At 43.2% G+C, this 17,779-nt stretch overlaps 1 protein-coding gene across 1 annotated transcript in view; it reads left to right on the top strand.

Annotated features, from left to right (window-relative positions):
- Window positions 1-15,825, top strand: part of tle2b (TLE family member 2, transcriptional corepressor b) — an 85,239-nt gene extending 69,414 nt beyond the window's left edge. Inside the window, exons 11-20 of the mRNA XM_073476733.1 lie at window positions 3,140-3,307; window positions 3,757-3,916; window positions 4,622-4,791; window positions 5,547-5,623; window positions 6,542-6,791; window positions 7,096-7,343; window positions 7,893-8,040; window positions 9,035-9,185; window positions 9,333-9,409; window positions 12,393-15,825. Of these exons, the coding sequence (XP_073332834.1) occupies window positions 3,140-3,307; window positions 3,757-3,916; window positions 4,622-4,791; window positions 5,547-5,623; window positions 6,542-6,791; window positions 7,096-7,343; window positions 7,893-8,040; window positions 9,035-9,185; window positions 9,333-9,409; window positions 12,393-12,500 (1,557 nt within the window). The 3' untranslated portion in view covers window positions 12,501-15,825. The remainder of the gene's footprint in view (window positions 1-3,139; window positions 3,308-3,756; window positions 3,917-4,621; window positions 4,792-5,546; window positions 5,624-6,541; window positions 6,792-7,095; window positions 7,344-7,892; window positions 8,041-9,034; window positions 9,186-9,332; window positions 9,410-12,392) is intronic.
- The last annotated feature ends 1,954 nt before the right edge of the window (window positions 15,826-17,779 follow it).

The following is a 17,779-nucleotide window of genomic DNA, read 5'->3' as shown; positions in this document are numbered from 1 at the left end:
GAAAAGTTTATTAATGAGCCAACCTCCCAGAAACTTCATCCACTGGTGACCACCCTCGCAGAAATTTCCCCGTCACAAAATACACAATAGTTTCTTCTGACCTCTTCAAATTAATATTCCACCTTCACTACCAATGTTTACTCACAATTTTCCATCTCTACTTCTGGAAAATATCTTAAGTCACTCACAGAACTCACACTTCACTCTCACCTCCTCACAGCTACATCCTTGTGCAAGAGCTGTGCATCGCTGTCAGAGGAAAATATCTTTGATTTCCTTACAAAGCCACAAGTTACAAGCCGCCTTTATCCGACAGAAGCTCTCTGACACTGTGTTGCAGCCCACACATGAATAACACATGAATGCAATGTTGGGAAGACCGGTGTTGCTCGCTGGAATGACTGTAGATGTACTTGCCACAGCTTTGGAAACACCCTCTGTCCTCTCCGTAAGCCTGTCTGGCTGGCTGTCGATAGTTCAGTTCACTCGCACATCTGGTTTTATGTGCACAGTGTATATGTGTGAGGTCAGTTTTTAATATATTTTATTTTGATTTGACATATTCATTGTTTCGTTTTAGTGTCTCTGGAGATTTGGTCTTCTTTATCCATTTTTTTTGTTCCTTTTTCGTGACCACTGTAGGTTAGGGTTACTTTTACATTTGACTCTTTTAGTTTAATGCTTTGAGTATTTTGACAGTCTTTGATTAAGAAAATGTATCCCGACTTACTTTTCACATTTAGAGAAAGCCACAATTACACCTAATTGGAAAATTGCCTGAAGAAAGTCTTAAGTCCCTTGTCTGAAGTAAAATACTTAATAGATTTAATATCCTAATTTGATAATTGATTATTTATTTGTTTTATTTTAGTTAATTTGCAGGCAATGATTATTATTTTACTTCATACACTCCAAATGTTACACACCAACTGGGCTTGAACTAACAATTATTCCCATTATTGAAAAATCTATTATTATTATATTTCAGATAAATAATTTGGTCTGTAAAATGTCAGAAAATAGTTGTTTTGTCAGAAAAAATCCCCAGAGAGAGTTGTTTTCATATCATCAAAGAACAGCAAAAAAAATAATCACATCTGAGAAGCTGAAATTAGTGAACTTTTGGTATTATGCTTGAAAGACAACTCAATTATTAAAATACCCACAGAATAGCCTGATTGTCTGACTATCAACTAATCGTTTCAGTTTGACACTAAAACACATGAACACACACAGCATTGTATTTTAGTGTTTTTGTTTTTTTGCTTGTTAGATTGCTTGTTTTAATGTCTTCTATTGTATCCTTGGCTGTGTGTTTGTGCGTGTGTGTGTGTTTTGTTTGGATCTGTGATATGTGAATTGAGTCAGCAGGTATGTAGCTAGTTTAGCCTTCCGCTGCACTTTCCTTGTAAATAGGAAGAGCTCCTATGTAAGCTCATTATCAGCCGCTGCTTTTTGTGTTGCGAATTGTGTCCGTCTGCATGCACACACACACACACACACACACACACACACACACACACACACACACACACACACACACACACACACACACACACACACACACACACACACACATTCACAAATTCTTGGTCTACCTATCTCTTGTGATCTCTCTCTGACCTCTTGAAGCCTCTGTTCTTCCATCTCTTCACTGTCTCTTTTCTTTCCCCTCTCTCTCACCTCGCTCCACCTCCCCCCCTTTTCTCCTCCCGTCTTTCATTAGATAACTGCAGTCTGGTTCATGTAATATATGCAAAGCCGTTTATGTCCCTGGAATATTTTAGTTCTTTAAATACTTCACGCAGTGTACCAAAATATGTTTTATCTAAGCTCTCTGTTTTTGATATAGCACACAAAAAGCGGAACCGGTCTCTTGTGTGATTTGGAAACTGGTACAAAAGCAAGAAAGAAGAAAAATGTGACAAATGGGGGTAATGGCAGAAAAAGGGAGGGAATTTCTCTTGTGAATGGTGTGTGTGTGTGTGTGTGTGTATGCATGTGTTTGAACTTACTCGGAGCCCCCTGCATACATGTGTGCATTTCTTTTTGCCCATGAGTGTGTCTATGTGTGTGGTTGTTTGAGTCCTTGATCGTGTGTGTGTGTGTGTGTGTGTGTGTGTGTGTGTGTGTGTGTGTGTGCGTGTGCGTGTGTGTGTGTGTAAGCACTAAAATGTCTGTGCTGATCACTGTGACCCAGTGAGAAGTGCTTACACCAGCACTCTGCTCTGTTCTGGGGGAGGCAGCGCTGGCTCAACAGTGGCTCCAGTGATGAAAGCAGCTGTAACAGCAACATTATCTCCAGGTCCAAACACTACTGTACCAGCGACAGTGACAATCTCTACTGTTTCATGTAGATGTTCCCAGAGCCCTGAGCTCCTTTACAAATCACAATACAGACTGTGCCACGAGAGTTTATGCTGTATCCGTTAAGTGAGAATCTGCAGCATTTTATGTATTTGGTATTTTGAAACTATGCTGGCCCACAGAAGAGATGTGTTTTGCTGGAGAAACTGCAGTGTTTTGGATGCGGTCAATTCAATGGACATGGTGCTTTCAAGTTCTTTCAATGAAAAATATGGTGCAAGAATAAATAAATATAATGTGTGTAAGAATAAATTAGGGTAAACAGGCAAGTTGTAACCATGGTAACAACTATGCAGGGTAATGCAAACATTGATTTAGCTTACATGAACTGTGTAAGCCGGCTTGAGTCGGGTTCAGATACAAAAAAAATTTCATCATTTCATTTCAGGTCGGGCTCGGTTACTTCTCTTACTTACGCAATCAGATTCAGACAGAAAAATGTGGACGCTAGTCTGAACAGCATTACATACTACACACATAGATATACATATTTTTATAGGTAGCAAAGTATCTGGAGTACAGTATAAAAACACTGTAGTAAGACTCTTCAAAAATGTAAATTAAACGTAAATAAAAGAATTGCAGAATGCTACTTTAAGGACAGGGATCCCTCCTTCAAAGAGAAAATGTCTTCATGATGAAGTGCTGTAAAATCTTGAGGATAACACTGAACAATATAATAGTTGAAGCACTGTGTGACCCTCGAAGACTGAAGAGAAATGAGCACCAGTTTACACTTTCGATAAGTTTTTCCTTTCTCTTTGTCATTGAGGAGCCAAACTCTCCTGTGGGCAGCCCTCCTCACTCCCCCCACGGCAATGGGTTAGACCGAGCTCCTACCCTGAGGAAAGAGCTCCCGGGCTCCTCTAGCACAGGAGAGGCCCCTTCTACCCCAAACCCCCGCAGCCCCACCCCAGGGAAATCCAAGGACTCTGCACAGGTAAGATAGATAGACCGTCAGGAATTATTCTGTCTGCTTTTTCCCTTTGTGCTAATATATTACTGTAATTTTTAACATGTTTAATACGATTTCCAGGCATTTTCTGTAATAAAATTATGTCTTTTTCACTTTGTACCCTTAGGTTGCCCATTCCTGTTACATGTTACGCCATCATTTATGGTGTTTTACTTTGGGAATAAAAGCACTTAAAAACTGTACAACCCATAACGCTTGTACAGTAACGAATCCCTGTCCTATAAAACTAAGTTGAGCAGCCACATGGATCACTAGCACAGATACCTGTGGCTGTAGGACTCAGACAAATTCTTCTATTATCATTAAGATCAGTCAAAAGCTGACAGTTAATGTAATAAAGGAGAACTTAAAGGTCCCATGACAGATCAGCCGTGTGTTTTATTTTTTATATTTCTCGTATGACTTCTCTACAGATGGATAAGTCCCAGTCACCATTGTCCAAGTCTGGCACCCCCTCCCCGTCCCATCGTGAGGCCCTAACCCCTGGAGCACCAGGAGCTCCAGGAGCCCCTGGTCCCAGCACCTCCTGCCTTCGTCTGGTCAGCAAAGCAGCATCCAGTGCAGACCCCCTCGGTGAGACGGTTAAACAAGCTTGATGAAATTTTAAAAACAAAAAACAGATAGTTTTGATATTCTAACTGTTACATACATTTATTACGTTTTTATGTAACCACTGACTCAGAAGGTAACTCAGCATGACATCACTCATCACTGTCTTCTTTTTAATTTCTTGTTGAGCTGCTAAACTAGAGATCATATGTTTTTTTAAGTGAACCGAACTACTTGGACCAAAGAACTCCTTGAATTTGGCTGTCGTGACCCTGATGGGATTTGCACCCAGTCTACCTCTGCCCCTCATACCATGTCCTCTTGATCCTCTGTTTTTTTTCCATTTCCTCATTTGTTTATGCGATGACATCACTATTGCCTTGTGAGTTACTGTTTTCTTGCCAAAATCTCATCCCTGATCAGAGCAAAGTAAAACAAAACGAACAGGACTGACATTTTGAATATTTAAACATAACAAGTGAGATCCCCCTGACTGTATCTATTACCATTGTGCTCTTGAGCAGGGCTCTTAACTGCTACCTGCTCCTCTGTGGCCAAAAGTGAAAACTATCGTTGTACTTGACAGCTCCTTGGTCCAAAACTTAAAACTAATAAACTCTAATAAAAGAAAACGATTTCCATTCTTCTCAGCCCCTCTATGACGGTGCTCTATTCCCGTCTTTATTTCCATCCTTCAATCCCTCCCTCCTCTTCTCCCTCCCTCCCCAGCTCTCCGCAGTCCCATGTCTGTGCCCCCCGGTTCATACCCGGCTCATTTTGGCGTGGTGTCCCACGCAGGACTGAATGGGGAGCTTGCCAGCCCAGGAGGTTTCGGCGGGGCTCTGACTCTCTCCCCACAAATCAGCGCAGCAGCCAACGCCTACTCCCGGAGCCCCATGGTGAGTAAAGGCCAAATTATTCTTCCCTGTCAAGGTGTGATTTATAGTTGAGCATCAGATCTAACCCTCAGACTGTCATAGCACTGCTGAAATATAGATGAATGTGTTCTGCATTATCAGGAAGTGTTGCACATTCATTTTATACTCAAAGTTATGATGTCCAGCATCAGAAACATAAACACAAAGCAGCCAAGCAGTCTAATCACAGTTTTTACTGTCTCCTGGAGCCCACGTAGCAACGACATGTAGTTACATTTTTGTTGATGTGCATGTGAGCTGTCGCGGGACTGTTGTGTAATGTAGCCTCAGCACGTAGCTCCCACAAGACTTCCACATAATTCAGCCTTAAGGCAGGATATTCACTGCAGTGCCCTGTTCACCACCCTGTCATCACACTGGGGAATGGCAGTATGCTCACAACATCACATATCAGTGTCAGCACACTCACACACTTCAGCACAGTTCTCACAGTGCAGACTTCTGTTACGCTCTGATCGCCCCATTGTTTTAATACTGCTTTATAGTAGAATGATTTCGTCTACATATATTTGTTGTTATAGTCACATGCAATTTATACCTTTTATCTTTTAAAAAATAGATTCAGTTGAATGAATTTGCATATGTTTTGTATTTACTTGCTACACCTTTTTTAATGATTCTGCCTTCAGGCTGATAAACAGTTGCTGCTTTTTTAAAGTTTTTTGTTTTGTCTTGTCAAGCCATTAATTGTGTCTCCCCTCTTTTGTCCCCACCAGGTGGCGTATGACTCTCGGTCTCACCTGAGGGCCCCAGGGCTGTCCTCTTCTCTGCCTGGTTCCTCTGGTGGCAAGCCGTGAGTTTGTATTTCTGTAACGCATCCATGCATCCAGTATGGGGATGAAATTTGAAAACGTCTGATGCAGTGTCATCTGTCTATAATACATTTTGGAATTAAAGTGGGAGGTGATCTGAATTTGGCTGACACATATTTAAAGCATTTTGCTACCATTAGTGTTTATATATATTTAACTCTGTTACTTGCAGTATATCCCACTGTTACACAAATATTCAAACAGTTAATTTTCTTTTCTATTAATAGTGATTATTAATAAATGAAATATGCGAAAATAGAGCAGCATAATCATATCAGGCCAAGGAAAATAGTCCTCCAAGCTGCACACTTTGGCCTTTCAGTGCTGCACATTGACCCTGAACACTGTAGATACTGTGGAAGTGTCCAGATTACCAACACACTTGCACACAGTCCATTCGGCTCTGCTGACTGAGAATATTGTGTTGTTTTTGTCATTTGTTGCAGAGTAGCAATTCATTCTTGCGGTGCTAATTTGAAATCATAAAACAGCCTTGGCTTCCAACCGCTCCAGTATTGATCGGCCATTAGCAATGCCACACTGACTCTGCCCTGTAACACAATCTGCCATTATGCATTCCCGCCCACAGCTACAGTGGACCAAGTAATTGCCAGAGTTCGGGAGAATATTACTGGAGTTGCAAGGCCATTAGGGTGTCGTCAGATTTCACAACTTTGCGCTCTGACTTGTGTGTGGTTGTTTGTGCGATATGTATATTTACCTGTAGCTCCTCTGCTTTCACTTGCTCATTGATTGATTGATTGATTCTGTCTTGTCTTCTTCAGTCTTTCAATTTCCTTTGTAGTTCCTGCTCTTCTAAACTCTATATTTTTAGCTTTGGCTCTTCCGTTCTAAAGTATCGAAATATTTCTGTTCTGTTCTCTGTCTCTGCTCCTCAGTGCCTACTCGTTCCACGTGAGCGCAGACGGCCAGATGCAGCCCGTGCCCTTTCCTCCTGACGCCCTGCTGGGCCCGGGTATCCCACGACACGCCCGTCAGATTCACAGCCTGAACCACGGAGAGGTGGTGTGCGCCGTCACCATCAGCACCTCGACGCGCCATGTCTACACCGGTGGAAAGGGCTGCGTCAAGGTGTGGGACATCAGCCAGCCAGGAAGCAAGAGCCCCATGGCCCAGCTGGACTGTCTGGTGAGACACGAGGAAAGATATAAGACAGGCAAACACACAAGTGTTAAAAATAGAAATGGGTACATCGAGGAACATTCACATATCAGGCCATGCAAAACAAACGTGTACGTTAAGTATATTCACTGAACTGATTTGTTTTTATTGCCTGTGTCATCTTTCCTCCCCAATTTTGCAAACTGACATCAAAATGTCCACATCAATTTCCTTAATATGCCCAATCATGTTACCATCTGTCCCATCAACACTTTTTTCCCCTCATCCACATCAAGCGTAAGCTAACTGTGTTTTCTTCTTGTCCAATCAGAACAGAGATAATTACATCCGCTCCTGTAAAATCCTCCCCGACGGGCGAACCTTGATCGTCGGTGGGGAAGCCAGCACACTGTCGATCTGGGATTTGGCCACGCCCACCCCTCGCATCAAGGCGGAGCTGACGTCATCTGCTCCTGCCTGCTACGCTCTGGCCATCTCCCCAGACAACAAGGTCTGCTTCTCCTGCTGCAGCGACGGCAACATCGTGGTCTGGGACCTTCACAACCAGACTCTGGTCAGGTAAGAGTAGAGAGGGAGGAGAGGACGCTGGAAGGAGAAAAAGCACATAACATTTTTTTTTTAAAAACTCCACAAATAGATTGCGTTGTAGCCAGGGGAGAGCACAGAGGGGAGAGGGAGTGAAAGGCTGGAGGATGTGGAAATATTTCAGTGACTTCTTGAGGAGAGATGAGGAAAAGAGAGAAAAGGTGATAAAATATGGAAGAGGGAGGGAGGGAAAATCGTTGCAGTCTGGGATTTCCTCAGCTAAGGTAAAGGTGTGTGGGGGGGAGGTGAACTAGCCTTAGGAGATATGGGTCAGATGAAATATCCAAATTCTGGCAAGATAGGAGAAACTGGAATTGAGGGAGATGAAGAGGAAATATTGTGGTAAGCAAAGGAGGAAGAGGAGAGACAGGAGAATTAGGTGTAGGTGGGGTGAAGGCAGTAGATGCTACAGGGAGGGAAGGATTCAAATATATTTGTTCTGACACCTCCAGGAGAAAAAAGAAGCAAAGAAACACACAGGATGCAGAGTCTGTAGAGTGTTTGTGCGTCTCCTCTCCGCAGGCAGTTCCAGGGCCACACAGACGGGGCGAGCTGCATCGACATCTCCAACGACGGCACCAAACTGTGGACGGGAGGGCTGGACAACACGGTCCGCTGCTGGGACCTCCGGGAGGGACGCCAGCTCCAGCAACACGACTTCACCTCGCAGGTAAAAATACACACTCTCAGGTATACAGCTGAACACATGCACAAACTGCAGCGAGAACAGGTACACCAGGGCTGCAACTAATGTTTATTTTCACGATTATTTATTTTTTATTTTTATTTTCACAATGCTAATCACATTTCCCAGAGCCCAAAGTGACATCTTCAGTTTGCTTCTTTTGTCCAACCAACAGTCCAAAACCCAAAGACTCAATCACAATCATAAATGACCAAAAAGCAGCAAATCCTCACATTTAAGGAGTCGGAAGCAACAAATGTTTGACATTTTTGCTTGAAAAATGACTGAAACAGTGAATCTGTTATCAAAACATTTGGAGATTAATTTTCTTTTAAATGATCTTTGTTTATCGACCGATCATTGCAGCTCTAATATACGCACAGCACATTACAGGGTCATCACAGCACATCACAGTGCATCTACACAGAGCTCACCTCACAAGTTAACACATCGACAAACACCAACGTGATTTCACCTTACAGGCGTCCTCACACACACACTGCCTCTCTCATTCACTCCTCACGGTCAGAGCACAGCTATGGAGTTTACTGCTGTTTCGATCCGCCGTGTAATGACTTTCTCTGCCACTTTCCCCCTCTTTCTCTCTCTTTCCTTACCAATCTATTAACTCACTCTATATTAACCTCTATTACGCCGATCCATTCTTTCATTTTTTTAAAAACTTTCCACCATCTTTCCTCCTTTTTATTCTCACTCATCATCTTTATCTTGATATGATTCATTCCCTCATTCCTTCATCTGTCCTCCTTACTTCCCTCCATTGTTCTCCTTCTCTCATCGACCTTATCTCCTTTCCTCCCTCATCCCCCATTCCCTCACATCTTCTCCCCCATTCCCCATTTTTGTTTTCATTTCTGCACCATTTATCTTCTGCTCTCCCCTCCTCTGTGTTTTCCCCTCTCTATTTTACTTCCACTCCTTCCTCTTGATTCCTTTCCTCCCTCTCTTTGTTTCCCAGATCTTCTCCCTGGGCTACTGTCCGACAGGCGAGTGGCTGGCTGTGGGAATGGAGAGCAGTAACGTGGAAGTCTTGCACGTCTCCAAACCTGACAAGTACCAGCTGCACCTGCACGAGAGCTGCGTTCTCTCCCTCAAGTTCGCCTACTGCGGTATGGCCACATGCGCACAATATGGTTTCAACGCTTTTCACTGCTCTACACACACATTGATATGCAGTTAATAAACAGTACATTGTGCCTCGATCACCCCTTTTCTTTTGTTTAACACGCAGTACTGTGTTGTCTGTGTTATTTCAGGCAAGTGGTTCGTGAGCACAGGAAAAGACAATCTGTTGAATGCATGGAGGACACCATATGGAGCTAGTATTTTCCAGGTGAGAGTTGAGTTCATCGTTCTGAGGATGTTTATGCTCTCTGTATACAAATATTCGAGCCTACATATAAATATATGTGTGTGCATGTGTATCTGTATTTGGGGCTGCAGAGTCATCTGTTAGTCAGTGTGGATAGTGTTGTTGAAGCTATCTCTGCTTCCTGTTCTGGTACCACACTCACACACACACACTCACACATACACACTCACACTCACGCACACAGTGAGCCCTGGAGGCAAAAGAGAGAAAAAGATGAGGGAGTTCAGAGGGAGAAAGCGAACGATAAACATTTTCTTTTTTTTTTATTCCAGGTTTGTTGATCCATAGTGACTTGCAGAGGTTTATCAGAGAGTGCAGGCTGCCAAACACGCACGAACAAACACACACACACACACAAAACACAAAACAAATGTAATAATTCCTCCGTGTTCACTCGCGCCGTTTGAGGAAATGTTGAAACATGAATATGCAGGGGTGCAATATTTTTAGCTGAGCCAGTTCATCTGGGTGTGAATGAAACTAGCATGGTACATTTAAGGTGAGTGGTGTGTGTGTGTGTGTGTGTGTGTGTGTGTGTGTGTGTGTGTGTGTGTGTGTGTGTGTGTGTGTGTGTGTGTGCGTCATATTTCTGTAAGCTACAGTGGGCAGCAGGTTTGGTGGCTCCTGTCTCTTTCCCTGTGGACTGAAAGGAGAATGTTGGCTATCTGCTTTGTTATCCAAATGCCAAACGTTTCCCCTGCCAAGCAGCTCCCTCCTGTCACCGTGTTATACAGAGCTGCTTTCTCTCGCTCCTCTTCCTCCTCTCTGGTTTATCACTGTCCTCTTCGGTCTCTGTCTCCTTGCTTGCTTTCTTTCTTTCCTTGTCTCTCTGTTTGTTGTTGTTGTCCTTTTCCTCCCTCTCTGTGCTAAATCATTTTTATCTTTCTCTCCTACTCTATCTGTACCACTGCCCTCACTTTTTTCTCTGTCCTTGTTTCTTGGTTGTAGATACTGTGTGTGTTTTGCAGCCAAGAGAGCTGATTTGTTGATTTTGTAATTTCACCCTCAGTTATGATGCAAATTTGTGTCAGGAACACAGAGTTGCCAAGTTTGTCTGTGTCTGCCTGTATCAGTGGTTAGGCTGAATCACCTTTTTGGTAATCTACAAGTTACCGAGACACTTAGTGCTGAGATGGTTCTTGGTGTTTGTAATGCTCACGGGTGTTCAGTAGAGTGACGGACAAATAATCTGCAACTATTCAATAATCGGTCAATCATCAGTGTTCAACCAAAAGTGCCAAATCTTCTTAAGTTTCAGTCTCTGTCTCATGTGGTGGTAAACAAAGAATCTGTTGGAATGTTGGTTAGATAAAGTAATTTAATGATATATTTTTGGTGTTTCTTTTACTATTTCCTGACATTTTACAGACCAAATCAATCTATTAAGTGGCACATGAGCTGTCATAAGCTTACTAAATAGCGCATACTGTATGTAGATGGACAGAAAACATTGGAACAAAGTAAAATAAAGAGGTTTCTCTTTGGATGTGGCACACAGATGTGATACCAGAAGAGGTTTTTTTTTCTTTCTCCCAAAATGTAAAATGTAAATATTGTTCTTTAAAGTTAGTGTATTTGGTGAAGAAGAAGACCAATCTGACCATGTGCAGATTTTGTTTGTGGTAATTTAAATTGATGCTTTCCTGATGGTCCCTGCTGGTGTTCGGTTCATAAAAATACAACATAACAGACTTATCAGGGGTGGAACAATGAAGTGGACTTATTCCCAGTGTTGTACCTAGCCTTTGTACAGTTGATTACGGCTGCAACTAATGATCATTTGAATTTTCCATTGATATGTTGGCCATTTCCTCAATTAAACAATTCATTGTTTGGTGCATAAAATGATGGAAAATAGCGAAAAATGTTGATCACTTTCTTTGCAAAGGCCAAGATGACATTTTGAAATGTCTTGTTTTGTCCACAACCCAAAGAGATTCAGTTTAATGTCATAGAAGAGTGAAGAAATCAGAAAATATTCACCCTTAAGAAGCTGGAATCAGAGAATTTGAATATTTTTTCCTAAAAAATGACCAGAAACATTTCATTTAATTTAAAAAATCAGTTGTTTTCTTTAAAATAGTAGACAACTAATTGATTAATCGACTAATGCAAAATGCAATGCAATTCAGAAGCATCACAGACACACAGAGAATCACATGATAAACATTGTAACATGAGAGGACGTTGAGTCAGTCTCTGAGTATCAGGTCAAGTCTTCCTCCATGTACCTTTTGTTTTTATATCTCTCTGTCCCACTTCATCTCTGGCTCGTCCAAACTCACCAGTGGCTTCATGACTGACAGCCCTGCTGTGCCTGTAGCAGGGAGGGAGGAAGCAGAGAGGAGGAGGGGTCGACATGAGAGTTGGGGACGGAGCAAATAGGAGAGCCTAAGAAGATGGAGTGGGAGGAGGTGGAGGAGGAGAGTCTGTGAAGAAAGGAAGGAAGATAAATGATGATAGAGCAGTGGGAGGGAGAGGTGGAGGGGTGGGGGTGGACGGAGAGTAGAAAGAGCTTTAGATCATCTGAAGCCAGGTGCCCAGGTCTGGCTCTCAGACACAGAGGAGAAGAAAGGGGAGGAAAGAGAGGATTGTACATTTTGCCAGTTCATGCAGACTTGTGCTGCTCGTGACGCTTAAACCTGCAGTTAATGAGGCTGCATCTCTCCAGAGGAAAAAAGGAGAGAGAGAGCAGCGTGTCTCACAGTGAAGCAGACGAGTGAGTCAGCATCCTGGAGCTGTGGAGAGTCTGTTTGGAAATAATTGCCGACTGTTTTTGAAATGCAAATATGTCTTGTATGATTGAGTATTAAGTGATGAGTCATATCTTTTCTAACATCTTTCCTTTTGTGTTTGTGTCTCTCCATCTGTCTCCATCCATCTATCATCACATCTCTCTCTCCGTCTCCCTCCTGGGTTTGTCTCCCGCCCCGCTCGCTCGCAGTCCAAGGAGTCCTCGTCCGTGCTGAGCTGCGACGTCTCCCCGGACGACAAGTACATAGTGACGGGCTCCGGGGACAAGAAGGCCACGGTGTACGAGGTGGTGTACTGAGGGCCGGGACGAGATGGGAAGAGACAGGACGGAGATTTTTGGGGTGTTTTTTTTCTTTTTTGTTTCGGAGGATGGGGGAGGGCGACCAGTTGGCCTGCCAACTGCTCCAGATCCTTATTACATCAGCAACAGCAGCACCCCTGTCTCAGTCCTCCCTCACCCTTAATACATCACCCCCTCTCCCCCTTTTTTTGCTGTGATATAAGCTACTGTGGAGGCTCCCAAATGCCACCTCCCTCCTCCCCCCTTCCACTTTCAGCCCAAGGATGAGGCATGATAGCAGCGAGAGAGAGAAAGGGAAGCAGCGAGATAAGAAGGACAAAGGAAAAGGGCGGTGGAGCATAAAGATAAAGTCAGGAAGGGAAGAGAGGGAAAGACAAGAAGGAGGAGAGAAAGCGAGAAGGAAGAGAAATGACAAGGAGGAAGAGGAGGAGGGGGAGGAGGAGGAGGGTGGCAGGGTAATTAGGGCTGTTTCCTGATTAAGAGCTCAGTGGAAGGGAGGCCCCCAGAGGAGGCGCGGAGCGGCACTGTGGGAGCGCCAGCCAGGAGCACTGATACCACACAATCGATTCATTAGCCAGACAGTGGAAGCCTTAATGAGGCTGACGCCGCAGCTCGCTCTCCCCAGCGAGAGGTGTCAGGAGCTGGGGAACGATGACGCTCCGAGATGGAGGGGGCCGCTTCAGATATCCTCACACACTGACATGAAACGCAGACCCGCTCACAAACACACAGCTACACACACACACAAGGCACACGTCATCGGGCGAGAGTACACACACACACACACACACACACACACACACACACACACACACACTCGGATACACCCCCTTGAGGTAATCGTATGAAGACAGAAACACACACACACAACACACAGAGCACCCAATTAAACATTCATCGCAGCGCTCCCCGTCTCACTGCTTAATATCTATTTTATTTTGGTCTGACAAAGGCAGCGTCTAATGAGCAGCCGAGTCAATGGGATTCTCCCAGGGCCCACAGACACAAACAGAGAACATCAGCCGAGCTGTTCCCTCTAATTCCTCTGGATTGTTCTCCTGACACCGGGCGCTGCACTCACTCTCATTAAAGGCACTGTCAGCTAGATGAAGTAGCAGCACGCCAACTTCACTGTAAGGCAGACAAGAGGGCAAATTAACACCACCCGATTACGCCGTCATCAGCAGCCGACTAAGCAGCGACTTATCCGAATCCTTTCAAATTTTATGCAACCGGTTGCTGTTTTCATTTGCAAAGCAGATGAGATTACATGTTTATCAGAGTCATTATCTCCATCTCTGCCCGCCTGCTGATGTGCTAGTGTTCTCTGGCTAAATCTCGTTCGGTAAGCTATTGATTGCTGTTAATTGAGATGCTAAACACCTTAAAGGAGAAGTTTGCCATTTTGGGAAAAACTCTTATCAGCCCTCTTGTTGATATTTATATGAGAAGATTGATTCCAGTCTCTAATGAAGTATGAAGCTACCGGCAGCAGCATGCTAACCCAGCTTAACAAAAAGACTGAAAAGAGAGGCAAACAGTTGCAAAATCAACCTGCTAATCAACCGGCACATTGAAAGTTCACCAGTTAGTTGTATCTTGTTTGTTAAGTCTACTCGGTCTACTTTTAGACTACTTGGTTAGGTTTAGAACCCAAAACTACTCGGTTAGGTTTAGAAAAAGATCACGGTTTTAGTTACAATAACTTTCAGCAAGCAAAAGTGAATATAGCAAGAAGTCATGGTGGATAGGGAGGACTTTGACACAGGAGACAGGGGTTAGTTTCCTGTTTGAGTTAACATGTTATGCCCCAGGAACACGACCACAACCATAGCTCAGGAACTTCCTGAAGTGTCTGTTGGTTCAGATTAAAGAAACCAGATCTAAAGTTTTAGTTGTCCTTCGTTTCCAGTCTTTATGCTAAGCTAAACTTACTGGCAGCTGGCTGTCGCTCTATCTTGACTCTACAAAGGTACAAGTGGAATCATCCTTCTCATCTAACTTTCAGCAGAAAGCGAATAAGCTTTCCAGATTTTCCAAAATGTCAAACTCTTTCTTTCAAACCAGATTCTTACTTTTCGACCCTCCTTGTATCATATCCCAAACCGGCAGGCAAACTGTATATCAGAGCGCTCTGCTTCTATAGAACATGCGTCACCAATGTGTAGACTTAAAAAAGGCACATTTCAAGCTTTTCTTTTATTACTCATTTATTTCAGTATTTTTTATGAATAGTGATTGCTCGTCTTATGTACTGATATGTTTATGTGTTGGGGTTTGCCCATGACTGCGTTTTGGGTTCAGGGGGGAGCAAACAGAGAGGGATGCACTCACACGTGGTGACGTATACAAAATCAAGCGGAGCACAGACGGGATTATATTTTTGTTCTTTTACCTTTTTTTTAACATTTTAAATCAGTGTGTTTTTTTTATCCTTGGTGATGGTGACAGGCAGAGGGCGTCCAACATCAGCACTCCCATGTAAAGAAAAAGAAATCCTCTGTCTTTTGTTGTTTTTGTTTTGTTCCCTTCATTTCAACTGTGCTAGTCAATGTGCTATAGTCTGTTTTCAGTCCTTATCGTGCAACTGAGCTATGTCTCTGCTGAGTGTGTGGTCAGTGTACAGCGGGCGCCGGCTGCGACATGACGATACAGATTAAGCCATCGGAGAGGTCCCACTTTTTACTGCATGCAAACACTCCACTTGTGCTGATAGAACAAGACAAATCTGGGGTTAATCAGTGGTGTAACAGCTGCAGCGTTACAGAGGGATGAATTTTACTTTACAGTATGCAAATTAGCTCCAGTTGTATAAACTTTTAGCAAGATTTGTCATGTTGGTCGCTGCAGTGCTAGTGCAGGACAGAAGAATCATGAGGGACTTCTACAATGGCTACTGTACCAGCGAGGAGTCAGAGATCATCTGTACAGTTTAATGCCTTTGCCTGCCTCTTTCCCCTTCTGCCAGTCAGCCACAGGCAGACCTAAATAAGCTTGTATACTACTCAGAGCGATGCTGTATAATGGCTATGCATTTGGTGGTATAGTGTGAATATTTGGGACATTGTATTTGATACTCTTCTTCAACTGTCAGTAACGTCTCTCCCCCTCCTCTGCCTGTGCTTTCTCTGTTCCAACACTATAAAAAGTTTTTATTTCCGTTTTACAAGCCCATGTTTGGTTTCTCTTTTAAAAAGCCAAGGAACTTTCCTTTTTTTTTTTTTAAATGCACCGTGTCTTATTCCCTCCTGATGCATTTCCCATGTGCTGTACATGAAATACTATGTGTGAAAAATAAACCAAACTTGTGTTCATCCTTTCAGGTGTCTGCCGTGTCGATCTGTTTTAAATGCCCATATTTCTTCCTCAACACCCTCCATCCGCTCCCAGTGAGGAAATAAACCCGTCGGGGAAAATGTCAAACTTTTCAGTAAGCTGCAAACACGGAATTTAAAAGCTCTTTCACCAATGATTTTAAACAAACCGAGGACATCGTCTGGCCCATCAGAGCAACTAAAAGGCAAAATGGTGATTCACAAACACTGACGATACACAGCGAAAATCATTAAAGGGACAGTTCAACCCCCAAATGAAAAATTCGTATTTTCCCTCTTAGCTGTAGTGTTGTTTATCCATGTAGATTATTTTGGTTGGAGGTGCAGAGTATCGGAGATATCGGCTGTAGAGATGTATGCCTTCTCTCCAGTATAATGGAAGGAGATGGTAGTCGGCTTGTGCTCACCACGCCAGAAGAAAAAAACATTTTCAAACTCAACAGCAGCATCTCTTTCCAGAAATCATGCATGTGTGCGTGCATCTACTCATGGACGAGAGGCTAGCACTTATGATATGGTGGGATGTAAATTTAATGGCCGAGCTGTGACATTCGGCCCCTGTCACGCTTAAAAAATGATTTAAAGAAATGTTTTTGTTTTGTTTTCGTCTCTTTTCCTAAAATGTATGGAAAAAAACATAAAAAACAACACCACATATTTGGGCAAAGTAATGTGGTGCCCCCCCGCAGCCGGTCTGCGTGTGCAGCCATCCATCATATATAATTAATGGAAGAAGCAGCGGGACTTTGCCCTTCGTGATGAAAAGTCTTCTAAAAACTGCTAGATAAACGCTGGTGTGATCGGCCACAGCTAGCTTAGTGGTGATGTGCGCTTCCTTCTGTGCAGTGATTTGGTTGGCAAATGTGGTTTCAAATAGTTCCTACATAAATCTGTTCACAACAGGGTCTGTGGATTAGCCAGGTAGGAAACCAGTTTCATGATTTCTGGAAAGAGACTTTGCTGTTGAGTTTTTCAAATGCATTCTTGCTTTGAGCACCACAAGCCGAGTGCGATCTAGTTCAAATTCTTTCAAGAGAATGCAAACATCTCCAAAACACAACTTGCACCAAAACACTCTAGATGGATAGAAAGGTAAGAGGAAAAATATGTATTTCTAATCTAGGGACAAACTGTCCCTTTAAACACTTAGGTTAGAGCTGACCAGCTGGATTAAGATTCCTGCAGTGTGACCAGTGTTGGAGGTCTTCTCGCCTCTTTAGAGAAGTTGCACACATCAAATAAAGCTGAGCTACTGGAGCTCATTTAAATACATCTCCATATGCGTAGAATTTTAAAAAGACGCTGACGCCTACATTTAAAATACGTAAAACAGGCATGCCACACATCTTCAAAGGGTGTGCTGTTTAATTGGCAGCTGAGATACTCATTTAGTGTGTATTTTGAGATCCTCCAAAATCTCAACGCAGCAGATAAACAAATGATGCGATCCTGCGAGAACATCAGTTACAGCAGGATCGCAAAGCAGCGAGAAACCTTTTATTCAGTCATTTGTTCTTTTCTCTACTGCTCACACTAGATGGCATGTGTATGAAAGCGCCAGTAGCCTTGAGGCTGTTGAGAGCTGTGATCAGGAGTATTAACAGCAGGACTGTGCATTTTAAAGAGGTCAAGGGAAAAAACAACTCAAATGAAATGAAGCTAAGTGGTTTATCAACCACCTGTAAAACAATAATCCTTCACTCTGTGCTGCAGATAAATGCTCTACTTTAATTTTTCCCTGTTATCTTCTCTCATTTTTGTCTCAGCAGGACCGTCACCACCACACACACAATCACTGAAGAACTCCCTCTTGGGCATTATTGCTGTAATAATCCGTTCCTCAGCAGACTGTACAGTACATCACCTTTGTCTCGCCACACTACAAGCCAGCTCAGCACAAAAGCATCACTGCACGGCTGCCTCATTTACGGCGTCACAGAA

This window comes from Pagrus major, chromosome 11, assembly GCF_040436345.1.
Source record: "Pagrus major chromosome 11, Pma_NU_1.0".
Taxonomy (NCBI): domain Eukaryota; kingdom Metazoa; phylum Chordata; class Actinopteri; order Spariformes; family Sparidae; genus Pagrus; species Pagrus major.
Note: the sequence above shows the minus strand (reverse complement) of the source record. Positions and strands in the feature narration are given on the sequence as shown.